This window comes from Cetorhinus maximus, chromosome 9 (genome assembly GCF_964194155.1).
Source record: "Cetorhinus maximus chromosome 9, sCetMax3.hap1.1, whole genome shotgun sequence".
In the NCBI taxonomy this organism is placed as follows: Eukaryota; Metazoa; Chordata; class Chondrichthyes; order Lamniformes; family Cetorhinidae; genus Cetorhinus; species Cetorhinus maximus.
Genome location: NC_135887.1, coordinates 79,529,862 through 79,555,077, shown reverse-complemented (window position 1 = coordinate 79,555,077; position 25,216 = coordinate 79,529,862). Strand labels below are relative to the sequence as shown.

At 42.2% G+C, this 25,216-nt stretch overlaps 1 protein-coding gene across 1 annotated transcript; it reads right to left on the bottom strand.

Annotated features, from left to right (window-relative positions):
* Positions 1 to 1,591: 1,591 nt before the first annotated feature.
* LOC144684218 (uncharacterized) lies at positions 1,592 to 24,592 on the bottom strand. The gene is made up of 4 exons (XM_078547853.1): positions 24,404 to 24,592; positions 16,701 to 16,836; positions 10,911 to 11,035; positions 1,592 to 1,930 (listed from the first exon to the last, which is right to left on the bottom strand). Exons 1-4 carry the CDS (start codon positions 24,538 to 24,540, stop codon positions 1,747 to 1,749), a joined length of 582 nt encoding a protein of 193 aa, XP_078403979.1. The 5' UTR covers positions 24,541 to 24,592; the 3' UTR covers positions 1,592 to 1,746.
* Between the last annotated feature and the right edge of the window lie 624 nt (positions 24,593 to 25,216).

Sequence of the window (25,216 nt, the reverse complement as noted above, 5' to 3'; positions counted from 1 at the left end):
ACCAAGACTCAAGATTGGGCTGGGCACCAATACAGCGAGTAAGATGAGGAACACTAGCTTCCAGCTGAGTGATAGTGGGACCCACTAAGGGAGGCCCAGGTGGTGGATCCTCAAAGAATGACCGGGGGAAAGAAAAGTTAAATTGGCACCTGTACACAGAGGGCTGATGAAAGACTGCATGAGGTCTGGGGTTAGCTTTCCAACCTCCTCCGCCAAACCCCTCCCAAAAGTGTCCAGGCAGTAGAATCATCAGGCTTCGTGGCACAGGTGGATGCCAAAGGTACATCCACATTGTTACTTGCATGCTTTAGCCATGTCAACATTATGTCCTCCCGTTGGCCCTGCAAATTGTCATGCATTTAAGGGAAAATTAGATAAGTACATGAGCGAGAATGGAATAGAAGGATATGATGGTAGGGTGAGATTAAGTAAGGCAGGTGGAGGTTTGTGTAGAGCATTAACACTGGGACAGACGTGTTGGGCTGAATTGCTTTTGTGATGTAAAATCCAAAGTAACTCTGTTGGAGTCAGCACTGGAAAGTTCTACGATACACGAATAATTACATTTCAAAAGTACTTAAATTGGACGTGAAGTAATTTGGGGTGTCCTAAGATGTGAAAGGCACTATATAAATGCAAGTTTTTTCTTCACTGACAGGTGTGATCCCAATGTAATCATTGGATTGCATCCCATTGATTCTCAAGGCCCTAATGTTCTTATCCACAATCATATCTTGCCTAACTGCAAGGGAAAAAAATACACTGCAGGATTGAAGAGTTGAACCTGTTCATTTTTTCTCCTATCTAATTCTGCTGCACATTCCTTACCTCAAAATTGGTGCTTGTAGTGTGTTATTTATCCAGTGATTGCTCTACATGAACTGGCATGCTTTGCTGCAATGCAGATTTCATCTCCATTTAATTAACTGTCACATTCTAAATCAAAACTGGCCTTTATTGTTTTTCTCAGAATTCAGTCAGGTTTTTGGGTTCTAACTCCTCCCTTTCTTTCCCTCCTCAGTTTGTGATTCTAAAACTTAAACCTGAAATAATATTGGATTTAAAAACTGCAATTAAAAACTAACTTTAATTGCCCTCATATATTCTCAGTCCTAAGTGTTGCTGTATTCTGTATAACAAGTCCTGCTACATGATGTGTACTAAAGTCCTGCTATATGCTTATAATAAATCCCATTGTATTCTCTGCACTTGTCTCACTATACTCTTTGCCCTAACTTTTGCATATTCTCTGTAGTAAGTCATACTGTGTTTTTTGTGCTTTTCTTATATTATTAGCAATATGTCCTGCTGTATCTACTGAATTGAGTCCTGCTATAGGCTATTATTTCATGCTTTAATCTTTGTCCTAACTCTTTCATATTTGCTATACTGAGTCATGATATATTCTCCATACTGAATCCTATCATTTTTTATGTATTGTTCTGTTCTAACTCTTTGTAGGAAAGTCAAATGTGCACACGATACTAATTCCTCTGCCGTTTCCTATATTAAATCCTGATGTATTCTCTGTACTATCCTGCTGCATTCTCTCTCGGAGGCGTTATTTACCAAATTTCAACACAGTTGCACTGGCTATCTATGAGAAGATTTATTGCAGATAATCATTTGACCTTGCTCATTAACATATACAGAATGACAATATTTCATTGCTCACTGTTGGTAAGCAACTAAGTTTCAATGTGCAGCGTGAACACAGAAATCTCAAATTCTCTTGTTGTCATTTGTTTATTTATCACCGGAGAATTCACCAGTCAGCTCTTCTGAACGTCGGGCCCGGTGCACCGAGGGCACAGTGAAGCTACTTTTCTTATCTTGTAAAGAGAGGCTGGTTCCTTGGCTGAGCTCCTGGACTCGGTCACATATGTCACAAATCTTTCTAAAGATGTCCTCGGTGTCAGACTTTTTAAAACTTGTTAAGAAAAGGAAAGGGAGCACAGAACTTCAAGGATAGTGGTTACTAGTTACTGGATTGAATACAATAATAGACTACTTTAATACAATTGCCCACTTCTTATTTTTGGAAACAACTTTGTTGTTATACAATCTTTATACTTTCTTACATTGATATATTCGTCTCGGAGGGGCAGTACTGCAGATTCATCTGAATAATGCCAGGGCTAAAAGGATTAAATTATGAGGACAGATTGCATAGACTAAGTTTATATTCCTTGAGTATAAGAGATTAAGGAGTGATCCAACTGAGGTGTTTGAGATGATTAAAGGTTCTGATAGGGTAGCGAGAAAGAAACTCAGCACCCTGGTGTCAGTGATGATGGAGCAGGGCAGAAGAAAAGGGCAAAATATTAAGAAATGTTAGGCGATTCAGTGGGTGATGTCAAGAAGCACTTCTTCACACAAAGGATAGTGGAAATCTGGAATTGTCTATCCCAAAAAGCCTTTGACAGCTAAGTCAATTGAAAATTTCAAGATTGAGGTCAATAATTTTTTGTTGGTGATGTGTATGAAGGAATATGGAGCCAAGGTGGGTAAATGAAGTTGAGGTACAGCTCAGCTAGGATCTAATTAAATGGGGAAAACTGGCTCCAAGGCTTGAATGGCCTACTCCTGTTACTACGTCCTTATGTTTCCATACCCGCCATCAACCCACTTTGATGTTGTTCATGCACTAAGCTCTGGATTTTACGTGCCCCTGCCTGGCGTGATTATGACAATGGGGTGCCCAGTCCACTACCTTCCTACCAACCCCTGAGCTCGCTGCCATAATACAGTTGATGGACGGGCACCGAAATCATCAGCCCTCCTGCCATATGCAAATAAGTAATTAAGGGTCAATGAAGCTTGATAACAAGCTGATTGACCCCAATAATACGTTGCCGATGCCATAATATGGTTGTGTGGGTAGGAGGGTGGGAGCGGGCAGGTCTTTTTAAAAATATTTATTTAAAAGGGTGGGAAGGAAGAGGGGTTACTACTTCGGGGGTGGGGGTGGGGGGATATGTTCTTTGTACATCGGTGTAAGAGAGTACCCCTCCCTTCCTTCCTATCCGCCTGTTCTCCAAACCCACTCCTGCCATCCCCTGCCCCGCTCCCTAAGCTGCCATACCTTCCCCATCTGATACCCCGCACTCACCTCACTCCAGGATCCATTGGGCTTCTTCTTGGCACTGGTTGTAGTCCCAGCAGCGCCCACTAATGAGCTCTTGGAGCTGCCAGAACTGCTGGAGCTGCTGGCCAATCCAATTGGCTGGTAGCTCTCGAGGGTGGGACTTCCTCCCAAATGAGGGACAGAAGTCCCACTGTTAGACAATTTAGCCTGCCCACAGCGTATAAAGGCTGTGGACTGGGCTTGCCTGTAGCGAGTCGGCTTCCAGCCAACTTTCCTTCCGGGGGCAAATGCTTGGTGAACTGTCTGCGCCCCTGTAAAATGCAGCCCTAAGCTTCTTTCTCCTGCCCTAATTTTGCTATTCTACAATCTGTCCCTCCTAGCAGCACTGCCATTGAATTGAAATCAAAACTTGGTGCACTATTCTCTTGTCCCAACTCACAAAACCTTACCCATTACATTTGTTTCGTTGGCTCCTAAAGTTTAACTCTCTCCTCCCAAAGGTGGAATGGCAGTTATATGGAAAGAGCAGGGTCTCCTCGTTGTTCCCGAATATTGATCCAAACCACTCCCACACACTGGTTTATAAGGGCCCGTTGTTTCCCAGCATTCACATTTGAAGGGAAACAAACTGTGATTGGATATTTTGAAATCAAACTTCCAGCTCTTGAGCATCAGTAGTTGCAGGGTATATATGTTAGGGGTGGCTCACCCTTCAATCAGAATATTCTGCGTTCAAGCCCCACTCCAGAGGCTTGAACACAAAATCTAGGCTGACACTCCAGAGAGTGCAACACAGTTGGTGGTGCCATCTTTTGGATAAGTTAAATTGATGCTTTGTCTGCCTTGTCAGCTGGATGTAAAAGATCCCATGGCACTATTTTGATGAGTTCTCCCAGGTAACCTGCACCACGTTTATCCCTTAAACAGCACCACAATCAATAATTTATCTGGCCATTATGATATTGCTTTTTTTGTGAGATAGTGCGCAAAATTGACCGCCAAAGCTTAGTTTGGTTAATGTGTTTTTCCTCCTCACCAATTTTCTCCTGCCTCTCCTTTAGGATTCTACTCCTTGATGGAGTGGGGTCAATCAGCCTCAGCCTATGGGAAGCTGTAACTTGCCTTTTACAATTGTCTGCAAACTACTTTCCAATGTGTGTGGCATTTAGCAGAGAGAAATCTAGCTGTGTTCTGATGAATATTTTGGTTTTAAACTGCCTGTATTCATGTCTCGAGGAAAAGGTCAGAGAGTGCTAGGGAATTGTTCATCAGGCCCACTTACTTTATAAAGTGCAAGTGCCATTCGATATCTGTGAAAGGGCATTAGTGGAGGAGATTGTAACTGAGCACAGCTCCAATTCTTTCCAAATGTGTCAACCTACACCCCCACCTTCCCATCCCCTCTCCACAGGACAATAACACCACAGACTACCAAGTGGCTTCATACTTTGATGTGAAAACACCAAATACAATGACAATCATTTTCCTTTAAGAAGCCAATTTTTTCTATAATCCTTACTCTCCAATCCTATTAGATTCCTTCTATGTCCTGCTTCATCCATCCAGGAGGTGTCAGCTGTGGCTCAGTTCATAGCACCCTCGCCTTTGAGTCAGAGGGTTGTGGGTTCATGTCCCACTCCCGGAAACCAAGAACTGTGATTGTACTCGACAGAGTTGCAATCTGTGACTGTTGATAACTCAAAAGAGTTTCATCCATCCAGAAGAGGGCAGTAGCACAGGCATTTCATGGTGAACTTTAACATCCATAAAATGGTGGGTTGGGATCGGATAGGTGTTAACATTTTAAAAACCTGAAACCAGACTACAACCCACCCCATTGGAAACAGGACAAGGGGCATGGAGCCAACGCGGGCAGTGTCACTGTCTTCTGCTCGGATCCGCTGTCAGTGCGCAGAGTGATCAACATCTGCAACCATTTCGAAGTGGCCTCGTGTGCCAAGATAAATCGTGGCAAGAGCGAGACCATGTTCTTTAGAAACTGAGCTGACCGATCCTTTGTCCCCTTCACTGTCAGGTCAGACTGCCTGAAGGTGCAGGGGATAAGATTTGGAGGGACCAGGGCAAGTCAGAAACTGGAAGGAGTGAGTAGCCATAGTGAAAAAAAAGCTGGGCGTGTGGGAAAAATGATATCTCTCCGTTGCAGGTAAGAACCTGGTCATTAGGTGTGAGGCACTCTCAGTGTTGCTAGTTTGGCCCATTCCTCACTCCTGCGCTGTGGCGATCACCCGAGCCATCTTCAGCTTTACCTGGAGGTCGGAAATGGACCGTGTTCACAGGGACATGATGTACAAATCTCTAGATAAAGGTGGAAAAACGTGCCCAACATCGCCCTCATCATGATGGCTATCTTTGTATGTGGCTGCAACATTCTGTGCATAGACCCTAGGTACACAAACACCAAGTGTCACTATATGCTGAGGTTGTATCTGTCCCGTGTTGCGACAGACTAGGAAAGCTAATAGAATGTTATCATTTATTGTGAGGGGAATTGAATACAAAAGTAGGGAGATTATGCTTCAGTTGTACAGGGCTTCAGTTGTACTAGGGGGACGACATTTGCAGAACTGTGTACAATACTGGTCACCTTATTTAAAGAAAGATGTAAATGCTTTAGAAGCAGTTCAGAGAAGGTTTACCAGACTAACACCTGGATTGGGGGAATGGGCGGGTTGCCTTATGAGGAAACATTGGACAGACTAGACTTGTATCTGCTGGAGTTCAGAGGAGTAAGGGGCGACTTGATTTAAACATGTTAGATCCTGAGGGGTCTTGACAGGATGGATGTGGAGAGGATGCTTCCTCTTGTGGAAGAATCTAGAACTAGGGTCACTATTTAAAAATAAGGGGTCACCGATTTAAAACAGAGATAAGGCAAAAAAAATTTCACTCAGAGGGCTGTGAGTCTTTGGAACTCTCTTCCTGAAAAGGTGGTGGAAGCAGAGTCTTTGAATATTTTTAAGACAGAGGTGAATAGATTCTTGATAAGTAAGGGGGTGATAGGTTTTCAGGGGTAGGTGGGATGCAGATTTGAGGTTACTATCAGACTAGCCATGATCTTATTAAATGGTGGAGCAGGCTCAAGGAGCTGAATGGCCCACTCCTGCTCCTTGCTTGTATGTTCATATGTACTCACTGAGTCATGGCTGACACACAAGATAGGGAAGTGGCAACAAATGGATGGATGCTTCAGCGAGCAATAGACTGATTATCTCCTTCTGTGCTTTAAAATTCCTTGGGGGTGATTTTGGACAGGGTTGGGGAAACAAACAGGCTGAATTGCATTTGGTGCCATTTATACAGCATGTCTGACAGGCTTGGCTTCCAGTCTGGTTGGGAGGATTCTGGAGCAGGCCTCCAGAGCACATAGGTTCAATCCTTGGCCACAGAAGTAGAGGAGGGACCTGATCCCCAACCCCAAGGGTTTTTGATGGGAGCATTTGATGAGGTGGAGCTTGTGGAGCTGGGGAAAAGTATTCCTGCTTCGTCTGGCCCACAAGCAGTTCTGTAAGGGCTTACTTTCTCCCCAAAGCTCTATTTGCCTCCCTTCAGCTGCCAAGTTTCTTGAGGCCTGGGAAATCTGGCAGGCCACGGTTAAACCTGTAAAACAATTTAAATAAGAGGCTGACAGTCTTATTCAAATATTTCAATTGTCAACCCCACCCCCTGGGAGTGACTTGGCTGCATGCCCCCCTTTCTTTTGCAAAAATATGCTTTATTCATAAAATATCTGAAAGAACATTACAAAACATTTCAAAATGGCCATCATAATAAGTGCAATAATATTCAAGTTTTCCACATCGTTCATGTTGCACCCTGAGGTTCTCCTATACAATCACAGGAATATTACAGGCATTTCAAAATGGTCATAATAGACAGTCAGACAGTGCAATGGTAATAAGTTGTCTACATAGATCATGCTGCACCCTCTGAGGTGCTTCAATACAATTGTGATACATGTAATATTCACTGCTTACATTCAATGTGAGTCATACAGCCCCTCAGTGCATTATGGCTGAAAGGCCTTAGACAGTGACCTTTCCCCATTGCGCCTTTGCGGTGGCTGCCCCAAGCTTTAGTGCATCCCTCAGCATGTGGTCCTGGACCTCAGAATGTTCCTGTCTGCAACACTCGGTTGGGGACAACTCTGCGCTGGAAGACCAACAAGTTTCAGGCAGACCAAAGGGTGTCTTTCACCGAACTATGATCCTCCAGCTGCAGTTGATGTTTATCTCGGTGTGTGTCCCTGGGAACAGCCCGTAGAGTACAGACTCCTGTGTCACAAAACTGCTTGGGATGAACCTCAACAAAAACCACTATATCTCTCTCCCCAGACTTTCTTTGGTAGGGCACATTCCCAGAAAGAGGTGAAGCCCTGTACAACTGAAGCATAATCTTCCTACTTTTGTATTCAATTCCCCTCACAATAAATGATAACATTCTATTAGCTTTCCTAATTACTTGCTATACCTGCATACTAGTCTTTTGTGATTCATACAGTAAGACACCCAGATCCTTCTGTACCTCAGAGCATTGCAACCTCTCACCATTTAGATGATATGCTTCTCTTTTATTCTTCTTGCCAAAATGGACAATTTCACATCATCCCACATTATACTCCATTTGCCAGATCTTTGCCCACTCAGTTAACCTAACTCTATCTTTTTGTAGCCTTTTTATGTCCTCTTCACAATTTTTTTTCCTACCTATATTTGTGTTATCAGCAAATTTGGCAACTATCCCTTCAATCCCTTCATCCAAGTCATTTGTATAAATTGTAAACTGTTAAGGTCCCAACGCTGATCCCTGTGACACACCATTCGTTACATCTTGCCAACCTGAAAAAGGCCCATTTATGCCTACTCTTTGCTCCCTGTTAGCCAGCCAATCTCCTATCTATGCCAATATGTTACTCCCAATACCATGAGCTTATATTTTCTGCAATAATCTTTGAAGTGGCATGTTATTAAATGCCTTTGGAAATCTAAATACAGTACATCCACTGGTTCACCTTTATCCACAGCACATGTCACTTCCTCAAAAATTTTTAATAAGTTGGTTAAAAAGGATTTCCCTTTCACAAAACCATGCTGATTCTGCCTGATTACCTTGAGCTTATCCAAGTGCCCAGCTATACCTTCTTTAATAATAGCTTCTAACATTTTCCCTATGACAGATGTTAAGCTAACTAGCCTGTAGTTTCTTGCTTTCTGTCTCCCTCCCTTTTTGAATAATGGAGTTACATTTGCTATCTTCCAATTTAATGGGACCTTCCCCGAATCTAGGGAATTTCGGAAAATTAAAACCAATGCATCAACTATCTCATTAGACACTTCTTTTAAGATCCTAGGATGAAGTCCATCAGGACCCGGGCTCTTGTCAGCCCGTAGCTCCAACAATTTACTCATTACCACTCCTCTGGTGACTGTAATTTTCCTGACTTCCTTCCCCACTTCCATTTCCTGGTTTATAGCTGCTTCTGGGATGTTACTTTTATCCTCTATAGTGAAAACTGATGCAAAATACTTGATCAATTCATCTGCCATCTCCTTGTTTTCCATTATCAGTTCTCCAGACTCACTTTCTATAGGACCAATGCTCACTTTTTTAACTCTTTTCTTTTTAAAATATCAATAAAAACTCTTGCAATCTGTTTTTATATTTCTAGCTAGCTTTCTGTCATACTCTAATTTTCCCCTCCTTATTAGTCTTTTTGTCATTCTTTGCTGTTCCTTATATTCTGTCCAATCTTCTGCCCTGCCACCTGTCTTTGCACAATTATATGCTTTTTCTTTAAGTTTAATACTATCCTTAACGTTTCTAGTTAACCATGGATGGTGTGTCCATACCTTGGACTTTTTCTTACATGTTGGAATGTATCTATCCTGTGCATTCTGAAATATCCCCTTAAATATTAGCCACTGCATCTCTATTGATCCATCCCTTAACCTAATTTGCCAATTCACTTTAGCCAGCTCAGCTTTCATGCCCTCATAATTGCCCTGATTTAAGTTTAAAAACTTAGTCTCAAACCCACTCCTCTCTCCCTCAAACTGAATGTAAAATTCAAATCATATTATGATCGCCGCTAGGGGCGCCTTCACTATGAGATCATTAATTACTCCCATCTCATTGCACAATACCAGGTCTAGTACAGCCTCTGGTTGGCTCCAGAACATGCTGTTCTAAGAAACTATCCTGAAAACATTCAATGTACTCCTCATCTAGGCTATCTTTGCCCATCTGACTTTTCCAGTCTACATGTAAATTAGAATATCCCATAATTGTCACTGTGCCTTTCTGACAGCATTCTCCCCCTCTGAGTCAGATGGTTCTAGGTGCAAGTCCCACTCTGCAAACTGAGCGTGAAAATAAAGGCTGATGCTCCAGTGCAGCACTGAGGGAGTGCTGTCTTGTCAGAGGTGCCACCTTCGGCTGAAATATTAAACCGAGGCCCTGTCTGCCTTCTCAGGTGGATATAAAAAATCCTATGGCACTATTTTGAAGAAGAGCAGGGGAGTTATCCCTGGTGTTCTGGCCAATATTCCTCAATCAACATTACAAGAACCGATTATATAATCATCATCACATTGCTGTTTGTGGGATTTTGCTGAGTGCAAATTGGCTGGTGAGATTCCTGTATTACAGCAGCAAATGCACTTCAAAAAGTAATTAATTTTAAAGTGCTTTGAGGTGTCTGATGGTCATGAAAGGTGCTATATACATGCAAGTCTTTCTTGCCTTTGTCCATTTAAATGTTTCCTTTCCAAATACTTATCTTTTACAAGCCATTATGCATTCTGTTTGTACCACTATTCCCAACTTGTAATTCCATAACCTAACAAAGCTCCATGTAAAAGAATATTCTCCTAGCCTCTTCCTTCATTCTGTTGGTGGTCTTAAATTCATACCCTTTAATTACCAACTCACAGACCAATTAAAATAATTTGTTCCCAATTTATCTTTTAAAACTTTTCATAAGTTTGAACAGTCTGAATCAGCTGACCTTTACTTTATTCTTTTTGCTTCATGTTTCTATAAGACCCTTTTTCCTTTTATCTTCCCATCTAGTCTTTCTCCATACCCTCCTTAGATTTTCGAAGATTTACATCTGCATGTTCTACACATCCTTTTACTTTTCTGCACTATTAAATCTAGATTTGTTATATGCTTCTGTTTTAAGTCTGATTTTAATTTTATTGTCTCGACAGTTCCAAGGAGCTCCAACATTTATAATGATACCTTGAAGGGATATGTTTAGTCTGTAACCTTCAGGTAGGTTAAACTGTCAGCAATTGGACACTGTAAACCAAGCAGAGATTTCACTTATAGTATTAATTATTTTGACCAGAGCCACAGATGCCATTCGCTCACTGAAAGATGTCCACATAAAAAAGATCAGTGAGAAATAAAGTCTTGAATAATGTAGTACCACTGTGATCACAGTGGACTGGTTCAGGTATAGTCAGTACGTACAGCCCAACTGCCCTGAGGACATGTGCACAAATCAAATGTGCACGTAGTTTAAGAGCTGAAGCCATGCCAGCTATTCTGGGAGAAGGTCACTTGCAGTGAATGGCATCTCTCCCAACCCCCTCCCCCTAACCGCTGATAATCATGGAGTCAATGGGTCTCGTGGCTTGCCACTGAACCACACAAACCAGAAAGACCCCAGTTCAACCAATCTCAGCCATGCTAGTGATTGAGGTCTTGAAGCCAACCCTGGGTGTAACTGAAACTGTAAGGAAGCAAATTAGCTGATGCAAGGAGTATAAGCGTTGGGGGTGATGATCACTCAACATACCTTTCGGATGGCTGCTGATAGAATAGATGCTTCTGCAGCCGCATTATTTCATCTCTGAGAAGACGGATTTCAGATTCCATAGTGCAGCAACGGAAATGTTCCTGGTGCAGCTGGTGCCGCAGGTCCTACAAGGGAAAGTTGGAAGAAAACCCAGTAACTGATTTTTGTTGCTGTGACCAATGGGGCTGATTTCTGTCTTCACTGCCTAGGTGGTGGGTTGGTGGAGTGGATACCCCGCCCATTGTCAAAGAAGCCTGGCTTCAATGGAATGAGTGATATTCCCACCAGATGACTCCCTTGCTTTTAGACACTGAATATCTTTTCTGGTTTCTTTAAATATGTGGATGCAGGGCTATAGCACACTGTTTCTGATTTAAAAAGACATTTAAACAAATGAATATATGAAGAATTTTCTTTCTTTCCTGGCTATTTTCTCTTCTTGTGTTTGTCAGGCCGGGTGGGTTGGGATGAGATTGAATAAGATGGGATGGATGGGATGGGAGGGACAGGATGAGATCGGATGAATCAGGCCCAGATGAACAGGATGAGATGGCCTTGCTTTGCAGATAATTACATGGATATCATTGCTTGCCTACAACCCACCAGCACCTGCACTATGGTTTCCCAACATGGCAGGTAGTGGCCAAGTGGCTGTAGTAACAAATGTATGTATTTTGTCTCTTGAAAATGTTTTTGTTCTCATCAACCTGAAGGCCATTGGCACTGCAGAATGGAACATTTTCTATTTCAAGTACTCAGTGTCAGAATCATGTGCTCCCAGGGCAGGTACGCTAGCATTTCTGGCGCTCAGCCTTCCAATGGTGGCAATAATGAGAGATACATTGAATTACATCACATAGTTATTACAGGATTATTTGAATGTGTCTGCCCATATCACAGACATGTTGAACATCTATCGTCAGTTCGAGTCGGAAACTTCAGAAGTAATGGTGTCCGGCAACAAGTCAGATAACGTCTTCCAGGCTGATTTATTCTCTCTGTCATTCCTGATATCAGCCAGAGCAGCAAAACTTGGTCACACGCTTTTATACATAGCAAACTAGCTGCTGCAAGGAGTATGGGTGTTGGGGTAATCACAGAATCACAGAATCTTTATAGTGCAGAAAGTGGCCATTCAGCCCATCGAGTCTGCACTGGCTCGCTGAAAGAGCATTCTACCTAATCCTCCTCCCTTGCCTTATTCCTGTAACCTTGCACATTCTTTCTTTTCAGATAGCAATCCAATTCCCTTTTGAACACCTTGATCGAATGTGCTCCATCGCCCTCTCAGAAAGTTTCAGACTCCAACCACCCTCTGGGTAAAAAAAGTTTCCTCACATCACTTTTACTCCTTTAGCCCATTATTTTGAATCTGTGCCATCTAGTTCATGATGTACTCTTGAATGGAAAGAGTTTATCACTATTTATGCTGTCCATACCCCTCAAGATCTTGAATACCTCTATCAAGTCTCCTCTTAGCCTTCTTTTCGCCAAGGAAAACAGACCCAACCTCTCCAATCTATCCTCATAGCTACAGTTGTTTATCCCTGGAACCATTCTTGTGAGTCTTCTCTGTACTCTCTCAATGCCTTCACATCCTTCCTCAAGGATGGCGCCTAGAACTGAACGCAGTACTCCAGGTGAGGCCTAACTAGTGTCTTATACAAGTTTAACATGACCTCCTTACTCTTGTACTTAATGCTCCTATTAATAAAACCTAGGATATCATATGCTTTATTAGCTGCTCTCTCAACATGCCTGGCCACCTTCAATGACCTATGTACCTATACACCAAGGTCCCTTTGTTCCTGAACCTCCTTTAGAGTTTCTCTCTTTATCTTATACTATCTCTCCATATTCTTCCTGTCAAAATGAATCACCTCACTCTGTTCTGCATTGAACTTCATCTGCCATGTGTCTGCCCAATCCACCATTATGTCTATGTACTTTTGAAGTTCAAAACTATCCTCATCACAGTTGACAATGCTTCTAATCTTCTTATCATCCGCAAGCTTTGAAATCATGCCCTGCACAACATAATCTAGGTCATTAATATATACCAGGAAGAGCAGGATCCCAACACTGACCCCTGGGAAACTCCACTACACACCTTCCCCCAATCTGAAAAACAACCATTTATTACTACTCTCTGTTTCCTCTCACTCAGCCAATTTCTTATCCAAGTGCCTACTTTCCCTTTTATTGCATGAGCTAGAATTTTGTTCGCAAGCCTATTGTATGGCACTGTATCAAAAGCCTTTTGAAAATCCATATACACCACATCAACAGCATTGCCCTTATCAACCATCTCTGTTACCTCCTCAAAAAGCTCCAGCAAGTTAGTTAAACATGATTTTCCCTTAATGAATCCATGCTGGTTTTCCTTGATTATCCTGCACCTGTCTGAGTGACTATTGATTTTGTCCTGAACAATAGTTTCCAGAAGTTTCCCTACTACAGAAGTCAAACTAACTGGTCTGTAATTACCAGCATTATCCTTGCACCCTTTTTGAACAAGGGTGTAACATTTGCAATTTTCCAATTCTCTGGCAGCACCCCTGTATCTATGGAAGACTGGAAGATTAACACCCGTGCCTCTGCAATTTCCACTCTCACCTCCCTCAGTATCCTCGGATGCATCTCATCCGGTCCTGGTATCTTATCAATTTTAAATAAATATAGCCTTCTCCTTCTCAGTTGTAAATTCGTCAAGTATACCAGTTACCTACTCTCTCACCTCGGCCTGCATAGCATCCTGTTCCTTTGTAAAGTATTTGTTTAAAAGCACTGCTATTTCTCCTGCCTCCATATTGCTAATTAAGCTACCCTTTCTTTTACCACCTTTTTATCATTTACATGCTTACAGAAGACCTTGGGATTCCCTTTTATGTTAGCTGCTAGTCTCTTTTCGTATTATCTCCTTGCTCTTCTGATTTTTTTTTGTCACTTCCCCTCTGGTCCTTCTATATTCAGCTTGATTCTCCATTGTATTTTTGACCTGACATCTGTCATACGCGTACTTCTTCCTTTTTATCTTCACCTCTATCTCTCTCTCACAATATAGGGTGTTCTAGATTTATTTGTCCTACCTTTCCCCTTCAAGGGAACATATCTTGACACTGCCTGCAATACTTTTTCTCGGAAGGTGGCCCATAGTTCAGCCACCTTCTTTTCTGCCAACATTTGATTCCAACTCACTCGACTCAGATGCATTCTCATCCCATTGAAGTTGTCTTCCCCCAATTAATTATCCCTGCTCTTGATTGTTCCTTGTCCTTCTCCATGGCCAACCTAAACCTTATGATACAATGGTCACTGTCCCCTAAATGCTCTCCCACTGTTATTTGATCCACTTTGGTCAAATCATTCCCCAGAACCAAGTACAACAGTGCCTGCCCTCTCCCGCTGGAAACATGCTGCTGCAGAAAATTATCATGAACAGATTCTAGGAACTCCCGCCATTCATGTCCCTTTGCCCTATTCCTATTCCAGTCTACATTTTGATAATTGAAGTGACCCATTATAATTGTTCTATAATTGTTGCACCTGTGTAATTTCTTTGCAAATTTGTTTCTCTACATCCTTTCCACTAGTTGGTGGTCTACATACTACACCAAGCAATGTTATTGCACCTTTTTCATTCCTTACCTCTGGCAGAGAGATTCTGTCCTTGACCCCTCTCGAACATCCTCTCTCTCCAGTACTGTAATGCCATCTTTAATCAATACTGTCACTCCCCCCTCACCTTTTTCTTCCTTTCCTGTCTCGCCTAAATACCTTGTACCAGGAATATTTAACGCCCAGTCCTGCCCTTCTTTGAGCCAGGTCTCTGTTATAGCAATAATATCATAGTTCCATTTGTCAACCTGTGCCTGTAGTTCACCAACTTTATTAACCACACTCCGTACATTCACATACATGCGCATTAACCCTGATTTAGGCTTTTTAACTCTCCCCGTTGCTCTGACCCCATCTAATGACTTAGTATAGCCTACTCTAGTTATAGCAAACTCTCCAAGTATTCTATTTACCTTGATACTACTCTCTGATATATCCGCCTTATCAGTTAATATTTCCCTATTTCTCACTGCCAGTTTTTCTCCTCTCCACTCTAAATTTCCCCTCAGGTTCCCATCGCTCTGCCAATCTAGTTTAAACCTCCCCAGCAGCACTAGTAAACCTCTCCATGAGGACATTAGTCATAGTCTTGTTAAGATGTAATCCGTCCTCCTTGTAGGTCCCATCTGCCCCAGAACTGGTCCCAATGCCTCAGAAATCTAAAGCCCCCCCTCCTACTCCATTTCTCCAGCCACATATTGAACTTCTCAATCTTCTTATTCTTACACTCACTAGCATGTAATACTGGGAGTAATCCTGAGATTAGTGCTCTTGAGGTCCTGCTTTTCAATTTCCTCCCTAACTCCCTAAAATCTGCTTTCAGGACCTTATCCGTTTCCCTACCTATGTCATTGGTCTCAATGTGGACCATGACCTCTGGCTGCTGCCCTCCCCCAAAAGAATGGTTCTTATGCACACCACTGCAACATTGTGCATGCTCCCATGTGTTATTGTGCATTAATGTACTGTAATCGTATGGGCAGGATTTTCCCATCGGTGAGCAGGGGCCAGGGCCTGCTCGCCGATACGTAAAACGAGGCACGGTGACATCAGGCGGAACTCCCGATGTCACCACACCCCATTTAAATTTTCAGGTAGGCGGGGGCGCAGCAAAATCAGCTGTGCGCCCGCCGACCTGTCAATGGCCAATTGAGGCTATTGATAGAGTCATTGAAGCAATTAATGGACCTGCCTGTCCAACCTTAAGGTTGGCGGGCAGGCCAGGAGCCCTGCCGGGCTTCAGAAAAAGCATGAAACCTCATCCACGGACGGGATGAGGTTTCATGTAGGTTTTTAAAAATGTAATTAAAGTTTTTTAAAAAGCTATGGACATGTCCCAACTCATGTGACAGTGTCACATGAGGGGACATGTCAGGGAAATCTTTTTTCTATTTTTAATATTTTTTATTGTAGAGCCGATCTCCCTGAGGCAGCACCTAGCCTCAGGGAGATGAGTGCGCTCTTTCATGTGCATGGGTGAAAGAGCTCACTCTCGGGTTTAGGGATTCTCTCCTGCCCGCTCAGGGAGCGCACAGCCTTAATTGGCCCACCCATGTAAAATGGTTCGCCTCTTGTGCGCCTGCACTTCAACTTCCCCCCCAACGGGGGGGAAATCCTACCCTATGTTTTTTGTCATCTGCAAAAACAAAAATTTTGAAATACAAAGAAGAATAATGCTTCAATCATTCTGAGCCTTGGTGAAGTTCCATTTGGGGTTTAGAGAGTTAACATTGCATAACGACAGGCTGCATAAAGGTGGCTAGTATTCCCTTGAGTTCAGAAGATTGAGGTGTGATCTAGCCAATGTGTTAAAATGTTAAAAATATTTGAAAGGGTAGATCTCGATAAACAATTCTTAGTGGGGGGAACACATAAATGAGGAAGTATAATCTTAAAATTAGAACTAAGGCATTCAGCAGTGAAATCTGGATACACCTGTTCACACATAGGGGATAGTACAAATCTGGAACTTGCTGTCTGAAAAGGCTGTGGATATTAGGGCAGTTGGAGAACTTTCAAGTCTGAAATAGATTTTTGTTAGGTGAAACTACCAAAGGATGTAAAGCTAAGGCAGGTACATGGAATTGAGATACATTTCAGCCATGATCTAATAAAATGGTGGGCAGGCTCAATAGTGCACTCAGTTCCTATTTTTCTAAGCTTAACAGTCACCTCGACTTTTTGCCTCCAACTCTTCACTTCCTTGTATGTACTGTCCTCCATGCGATGAATCTCCTCTGCTATAGAGGAAGTTGATTTTTTCAGAACCTGCTGCACAGCCTCTGCACTGAAGCAGCATTCCATCATGCTGTCACAGAAGAAAAGAAAAATGGATGGGGTGTCAGCAAAAACAGATATGCTCTCCTATTCAATCACAACGAAACAAAGATACCACTTTTCTGTTTAAGTACAGAATTAATGTCACTGCCCTTTACTCCATTTTTCACTGATCTTTATATTTGTGTTGACACTCACACTGACATAATTCTTGCAAAATGAAGGAACTTTCCCTCTCTCCTGTGCAGTACCAGTGCTGGGCACACAATACTATTACCTTTTTATATGGACATGGCAGGTGGGATCAAGGTAGCATAGCAAAGGTGCAAACATGGTTCAGAAGGTCAATACAAAACAAATTTCACAAAAAAAAATTCAATTCCTGATGAATGATCACAAAGCAACCTGAACAATTTTTTTCAAGTTCAAAGAAAGTTCACGAACGTGAAATGTCCTCTCTCCACAGGTGCTTCCTGACCTGTTGAGCATTTCCAGCATTTTCTGTTATATTTCCGATTTCTGGTATCTGCAGCATTTCATCTTTTGCTACAATCTGAAATATTCACCTGTGATTCTCCTTCAGAACTAATTCATGTATTTATTCATTCACAGAATGGGGTGTCGTTGGCAAGACCAGCCTTGATTGCCAATCCTTAAGTGCCCGTGAGAAGGCGGTGGTGACAGTTCAGTGGTTTGCTAGCTTATTTCAGAAGGCACTTAACAAACAACAACAAAGCTGTGGATCTAGAGTCACACATAGGCCAGAATGGGTAAGAGCAGCCAATTTCTTTCCCCAAATGGTATTTGTGAAGTGGTTGGGTTTTTACAACAATCTGGTCATTGTCACTCCTACTAAAACTAGCTTTTCATTGCAGATTTATATCATTAACTCACTTTAGTTAACTGAATTTAAATTCCCCAACTTCCATATGGTGGGATTTAAACTTCTGTTTCCAGATTAATAGTCCAAACTTCAGGATCTCTATTATAAAGGGAAAATACTGTGGATGTTGGAAATCTGAAATAAAAACAGAAAGTGCTGGAAAATTTGAGCAGATCTGGCAAGAATCGGTGGAGAGAGAAACAGAATTAACATTTCAAGTCCAATACAACTCTACTTTGGAACTGATTTCTCTCCTCTGGATTTCTAGTCAAATAGCATAACCATTATGCTACCCAATTGTTTTATGTATGATAGTAGTAGGATATTCTTTAACATACTTGGGTATATTCCTATTCTTATACCTAATACAGAATGTATTATGTTCCTTTATCTAAAACAATATACTGATATCCTTACATAACGCAGAAGATACAGAATGCTTATATTTAATAGAATATATTAATATTCTTACATTTAATACAGGGTTTATAACATGTTTAAATTCTATATGTATTATGATATTTAATATAGAGCATATAACTATTTTTCTGTCTAATATGCAGGCTCCTGTCAGTGTTATGATAATGTCTATAGGTGGAAAAAGATGGCAATTTGTATTTTCACCTTCTAATTCTGAGTGTAACAGCCCCTGCAACACAAGTTATCACATCAATTACAGGCTTTGATTAGGCTGTAGGGTTTTCATTCACTGAGAGCTACGTATTATTCTCTATGCAAGGTCATAACAGCTGCACAGTTAACTTGACAGTATCATAAGACCATAAGACATAGGAGCAGAAATTAGGCCATTCAGCCCATCGAGTCTGCTCCGCCATTCAATCATGGCTGATAAATTTCTCAACCCCATTCTCCCACCTTCTCCCCGTAACCTTTGATCCCCTTACCAATCAAGAACCTATCTATCTCGGTCTTAAATACACTCAATGACCTGGCCTCCACAGCCTTCTGTGGCAATGAATTCCATAGATTCACCACTCTCTGGCTAAAGAAGTTGCTCCTCATCTCTGTTCTAAAAGGTCTTCCCTTTGAGGCTGTGCCCTCGGGTCTTAGTCTCTCCTACTAATGGAAACATCGTCCCCATGTCCACTCTATCCAGGCCTTTTAGTATTCTGTAAGTTTCAATCAGATCCCCCCTCATCCTTCTAAACTCCATCGAGTATAGACCCAGGGTCCTCAAACGTTCCTCATATGTTAAGCCTTTCATTCCTGGGATCATTCTTGTGAACCTCCTCTGGGCCCTCTCCAGGGCCAGCACATCCTTCCTGAGATACAGGGCCCAAAATTGCTCACAATATTCTAAATGTGGTCTGACCAGAGCCTTATAAAGCCTCAGCAGCACATCCCTGCTTTTATATTCTAGTCCTCTCGAAATAAATGCCAACATTGCATTTGCCTTCCTAACTACTGCGTCAACCTGCAAGTTAACCTTAAGAGAATCCTGGACTAGGACTCCCAAGTCCCTTTGCACTCCAGATTTCTGAATTCTCTCCCCATTTAGAAAATAGTCTATGCTTCTATTCTTCCTACCAAAGTGCATGACCTCACACTTCCCCACGTTGTATTCCATCTGCCACTTCTTTGCCCATTCTCCTAACCTGTCCAAATCCTTCTGCAGCCTCCGCGCCTCCTCAATACTACCTGTCCCTCCACCTATCTTTGTATCATCTGCAAACTTAGCCAAGATGCCCTCAGTTCCTTCATCTAGATCATTAATGTATAAAGTGAAAAGTTGTGGTCCCAACACTGACCCCTGCGGAACTCCACTAGTCACCGGCCGCCATCCTGAGAAGGACCCCATTATCCCCACTCTCTGCCTCCTGCCAGACAGCCAATCTTCTATCCATGCTAGTACCTTGCCTCTAACACCATGGGCTCTTATCTTACTGAGCAGCCTCCTGTGTGGCACCTTGTCAAAAGCCTTCTGGAAGTCCAAGTAGATAACATTCATTGGCTCTCCTTTGTCTAACCTACTCGTTACCTCCTCAAAGAATTTTAACAGATTTGTCAGGCATGACCTCCCCTTGATGAAACCATGCTGATTTTGCCTGATTTTACCATGCACTTCCAAGTATTCTGAAATCTCATCCTTAATAATGGACTCTAAAATCTTATCATGCTGTCTTTCCCACAAAGTACAAACGGGCGATGAAAGCGACTTAACGCAAATGCTTCTCTACAACAACTCCACAAATTCCCACACATGATAGATAACATCTAAAACTACATTGCCCTGTCTAAGCTATCTAAATCTTTCAAAGGAATTACTGCTCTGTACATCATATTAATCACATCAGGACTCTAGTTCATTTTTATAATTTTAGATGCAATTAACTTGCGGTACAGTAGTTTTACTTTGCTTTTATCTACATTGGTGTGATGTTGAAAGTATTCATATTATAATATTGCTACAGTTCTAATACCTTGTACATAAATTTTATTCTACCTTATGTGGAATATTTTACTATTATTATACTGTATTATCCTAGATCTAATACAGAGTATATTAATATATAGTATTGCCCCAAATCTATTGTGAGTAATGTTATTAATATTTTATAATATATAATAATATTTTAATAATTAATGCAGTATTTCAGTGTTTCTAGGCATTGGATATGGAGTAATGTAATAGCAACTCTTCTGGTTTGCTCCTTTATCTTGGTGCTTACTTTCCACTCTGTGGTTTGGTCAGTAAATAGCTGCTTTTTTGACTCAGGTCATTGGCTCTGTGTAGCTCAACCAGGATAGCTTCTAACAGCGAGTGGATCCCTGCAAGATCACTAGTGTCTGCTGCTATTTTTGACACTGCTTCAGATGACTCATTCATGCTAAAAAAAATGTAAGATGCTTAGTTAGTGCCATGTTGTTGTGCATCCAGGAAAGATATCTAAATGTGTTCTTCTGCACTGCATGTAAACTAAAATATTCTGATGTTTCTCTGCTTGCCTTGTTACTGCATTTTGTACTTGAGTAACTGCAAAGGTTTGATGAAGTTCTATTTTGATGTTACATGAAGGGGGTAAAACATAACTTAAACAGGGTCGCAAAAGGGTCAGTAGTGATCAGCAGCTCACAGGGGAGGCCAGAACAAGGGGGGATAATGTTAAAAATCAAACTAGACCATTCAGAGTGATGTCCATTACCATCTGGTTTACTAATGTCCTTTAGGGAAGGAAATCTGCTGTCCTTACCTGTTCTGGCCTACAAATGGCTCTAGATCCACAGCAATGTGTTTGACTCTTAAATGCCCTCTGAACAAGGCCAATTAGGGTGGGCAATAAATGCTGGCCTAGCCAGCGATGCCCACATCCCATGAACGAATAAAAAAAAATGTCAGGAAGCACTACCCACACAAAGGATAGTTGAAATCTGGAACTCTCTCTTTGTAAAATCTGTTAAGGTCAAATAGAGTTTCAGAACTGAGAATGATAGATAGGCAAGGGTTTAAGGGTTACAGAACCAAGGCAAGGGGATGGGATTAATATAGAGGTCAGCCAGAGTGTAACTGAATGACAGAGAAGACTCCAGGGAGTGAATGGTCTACTCCTGTTCCTATTCTCCTAGACATGCTACCCAGCTTTCTTTTCCACTGAAATCAATGGAAGGGGCGTGTAGTGGTTTGCCACCATGTTTTTCAGAACCCATTCCACTGAAGTTATATTTTACTCTCTGAGACTTCACTTGCAGAGAATATGGTTTCCAAGACAGTCAATTAAGCTATGTTTGCCCAAAACAAGCACATTAACAGCTCTGTAAGATTCATTGAGTTGTTTGGACAATCTGAACTTGTTATGGCCAGGTCAGTTGTTTTGCCTCCATGACTCTTCATTCTTTAAGTCTCCCCACCACCTGAATTTCCACATCTCCGCATTCTTCAGTCTTCCCTGCACGCCACTGTCTAGTCCATTGAACCCGTGACGGGTTCTCAGTCCTTTGTGTTACCTGTGCCAATGGTGGAACTGTGTCTCAGTAGTTAAATTGGGCAAGCACCTTGACTGGAACATTTAACCTGGAAATGTTTATATGATTGATAATTGTGTCCAGTATACTAGAATGGTTGGTCGGTATATGCGACACACTTTGAGTCTCTGATTTGTTATTAGTTAAAATTAACAACAGAAGCTACATCCTGGAAACCTCCTCCCTTCCCTGATTGTCTAAGAGTGCTCACTTTTTTTTATGTTTATGCTAAACTAATTGAAATGTTTATGATGAATTTCATCAGAACCTTGTTTTATTCTATGCCTTTAATTATCCCAGCTTCTTAACATTAACAGAACGATTGAACTATATTACAGAAGTTTGTAGAGAATTTCAAACAAAATGAGCATAGAGTAATCAGGTCATGGCGGCTGAGGGTATCTGATAAGTTCACTTGACACAATGCTTAATTTTTCCATTAAACTACTTTCCACACTTCAAAGTTATGTGTGTATATGTGGCTGGTTAATTTTTAACTTTATTGTACGACAGTCATTTTTTGAGTGCTTTTGTAATAAACAAGATTTCAACTGTTTTGATCAGTCACTTGGGCCTAAGAATAGTGCAGTCTCATTCGAGAAGAGTTCCCTTATTATACAGTGACATTTCAGGGACATTAAATAGGTTCAAATAGCTTGGGGGCCACAGTTTCAGAATAAGGGGTCTCCCATTTAAGATGGAGATGAGAAGGAATTTCTTCCCTCAGAGGGTTGGTAATCTATGAATCTCTCTACTCCCTAGAGCAATGGAGGCTGGATCAGTGAATATATTTGAGGCTGAGTTTGACGGATTTATGATTAAGAAGGGAGTCGAGGGTTATGGGGGACAGGCAAGAAAGTGGAGTTAAGGCCATAATCAGATCAATCATAATCTTATTGAATGGCACAGCAAGCTCGATGGGCCAAATGGTCTACTCCTGCTGCTCTTTCTTGTGATGTTATGTATTAATTACTTAGATAAGTAAGTGCATCACAGAGTGCCATATCATCACATGTGTCACAGTGCATCACAGAAGAGTGTCATAGCGTATCGTATCATGGAGTGTGTCACAGTGTAAATAATCACAGAATGTGTCACAGCATGCTGTACAATAGTAGGTCAGTGTGTTATAGTAAGGGCATGAGATGAACAATATCAGAAGGTGTTAAAATGAGGGCTGTGGGATATTCAGTGACACAGTACTCTCAGCGTATTACAGTGAGAAGTGAAAAATATGCACTCTAAGGGCTGAATTTCACACTCGGGGCAGGCCTCTGCTTGGCTGGCTATTCCCACAGCAGTCAGGCTATTCATTGGCTTGAAGAGGCCTTGCTGCAACCATCCAGGAGGGAGTCCTACCCTCGAGAGCTGCCAGCCAATCAAAAGGCTGGCAACTCTCTTGTCGCAACAGCCCTGAGGAAGGTGTGCAGCAATGGAGCCTGGACTTTGAGGTGAGTCCATGGCCTTGTAGGGGCCAGGCTGGCCGGCCCCCGGCGTGGCAAGGGGAGCGAGGAGGGTGGGGAGAGGGAGGGACCATAGGAGAGCTCACATTTTCAGGGCCAGCAATGGGCACAGGGGGCCCACAAAGGAGACCCACCCCTCTTGCCTGGCCACCCATCTGGCGAACTGGACAGTTGGCATGGCCTCTTTTGCCACTGGTAAAATCCCAGTGGTGGTAGGAGGAGGCTGGAGGCCCTTACATAAGAACAAAAGAAATAGGGGCAGAAGTGTGTAATTTGGCCCCTCGAACCTGCTTCACCATTTAATAAGATCATGGTTGATCTGGCCTTAACTCCACTTTCCTGCCTGCCCTCCCAGAACCCTATACTCCCTTGCTGACCAAAAATATGTCTCACTCATTTGAACTAGCCTCCACTGTTCTCTGGAATAGAGAATTCCAAAGATTAATGACCCTCTGAGAGAAGAAATTTCTCCTCACCCCATCTTAAATGGGAGACCCTTATTTTGAAAAGACCTAAAGGGCCTCAATTGGCCCAAGGGCAATCAGGGCACCCGACCCCTCCCTCACTGCTGGTAAAATTGCAATGGGGGCAGGCTGGGAGGGGCTGGGTAGGCAACGGACAGGGTGCTCGTGCCTTTGTGCCTAATTTTATGTCTCCCCCTGCCTGCCCGCCCACCAGAGAGCAGGGGGTGTGGAGGAGGGGGGAATAGGTGCTGTAACATAACGGCCTAAGGGTATTACAGTAAGGGATATGAGTTTTGTCCTCTTAAGAGTATTACAGCGAGGGCTGTGTGATATGCAATCAGAGTATTACATCAAGGAGTGTGGCCAAGTATACCATTGTGTGGGATTTAGGATGTACAAGCACCAAGTTTAATCAACCCACCCAGCAGGAAAAGAGAGATTTCAGGTCAGATACCTGTTTTGCACCCCACCTGAATTTGCAATTCATTTATTTTAATTTTTAAAAATCCAGTTACCTGGTGGGCTGGAGGCCTTTTGGGCCTTAATTGGGCCCTCAATTAAAGCAGCATGTACATTCCAATCACCACTTAATGATCACCACCAATCATTCGAATTTGGTCCCCATTCCTCTGCCTGGATTCAGGCATGTTTTAATGGTGGGCCACCAGGCAAAGAGGAAGCCATTAAAATCAGCCCTACAGGTTCACATTCCCACATGGGAGTGTGCACATCAGTTCTAGGTTATTGTAACAAACCTTCAGTTACAGCACTAGGTGACGAATGAGGCAATAGATTCCCCTGGTTTACCTGATAGAAACGTCATTTGTTTCAGTTCTGAAGTCCCCAAGCATTTTATGCAAACTGGACTCTTGTTCTTGACTAACTTCCCACTGGTGCAGTAGGTTGCTCATCTTCTCTTTGACTTTGTCTGTCTGCTTGAACATCTCTTCAGTAAGGACAGTATCTTGATGGTACTCTGAATTAAAATCTACAAGTGTCTTCCTGGAATGGTCAAAGAGATTTGGAAATTGGCATAAGAGGTACTTAAAATGGATAAAATGCCCCTTCCTTGCCTACACTGACACTTATTCAGCCTATCAATAATCTCAGCCAAGAATGTAGGGCTAGGGGGACTTATATTAACACCAAATGTTGGTCATAGAGTCATAGAGGTCTACAGCACAGAAAAAGGCCCTTCGGCCCATTGAGTCTGCACCGGTCAAACAAGCAGGAACTTCCATGTCCAAAGTGTTTGGAATAATCTTTTGTGAGAAAGGCAAAGCATAAGAAACATTGAAAAGGCAATGAGATACCACCGTTTCAGAGATAGGTTGAAAGAGGGATGCGTTAATTGGCCAATTGGTCAATTCTCAAATTGGCCCTTCTCGTGTTCTGAAATGGTAAGTTTTTTTAGCTAAAGCTGTATATTTTTTAGTTCTTCCTTTGTACCACTGAGCTAGAAAGAAGCCAATCTCAGCAAGAATTTATGAGATATAACTTACAATTTGGTGCTCCTTCTCTGAGCCTCACCTGAGGGCTGATCCAACAATTGCAGCCCGTCCGCCCAGTTCATGCGTCTCCCAGTTTTTCAGTCATTACGGTAAACAACTGGACACCCGG

Excerpts from the sequence above, each read along its gene's own strand:
- LOC144684218 (XM_078547853.1), bottom strand. The coding sequence starts at position 24,540 with ATGTTCAAGCAGACAGACAAAGTCAAAGAGAAGATGAGCAACCTACTG. Across the intron at positions 11,036-16,700 it reads GTTGGAGGCAAAAAGTCGAG|GACCTGCGGCACCAGCTGCA; the intron begins GTGACTGTTAAG and ends TTTCCCTTGTAG. Across the intron at positions 1,931-10,910 it reads TATCAGCAGCCATCCGAAAG|TTTTAAAAAGTCTGACACCG; the intron begins GTATGTTGAGTG and ends TTTCTTAACAAG.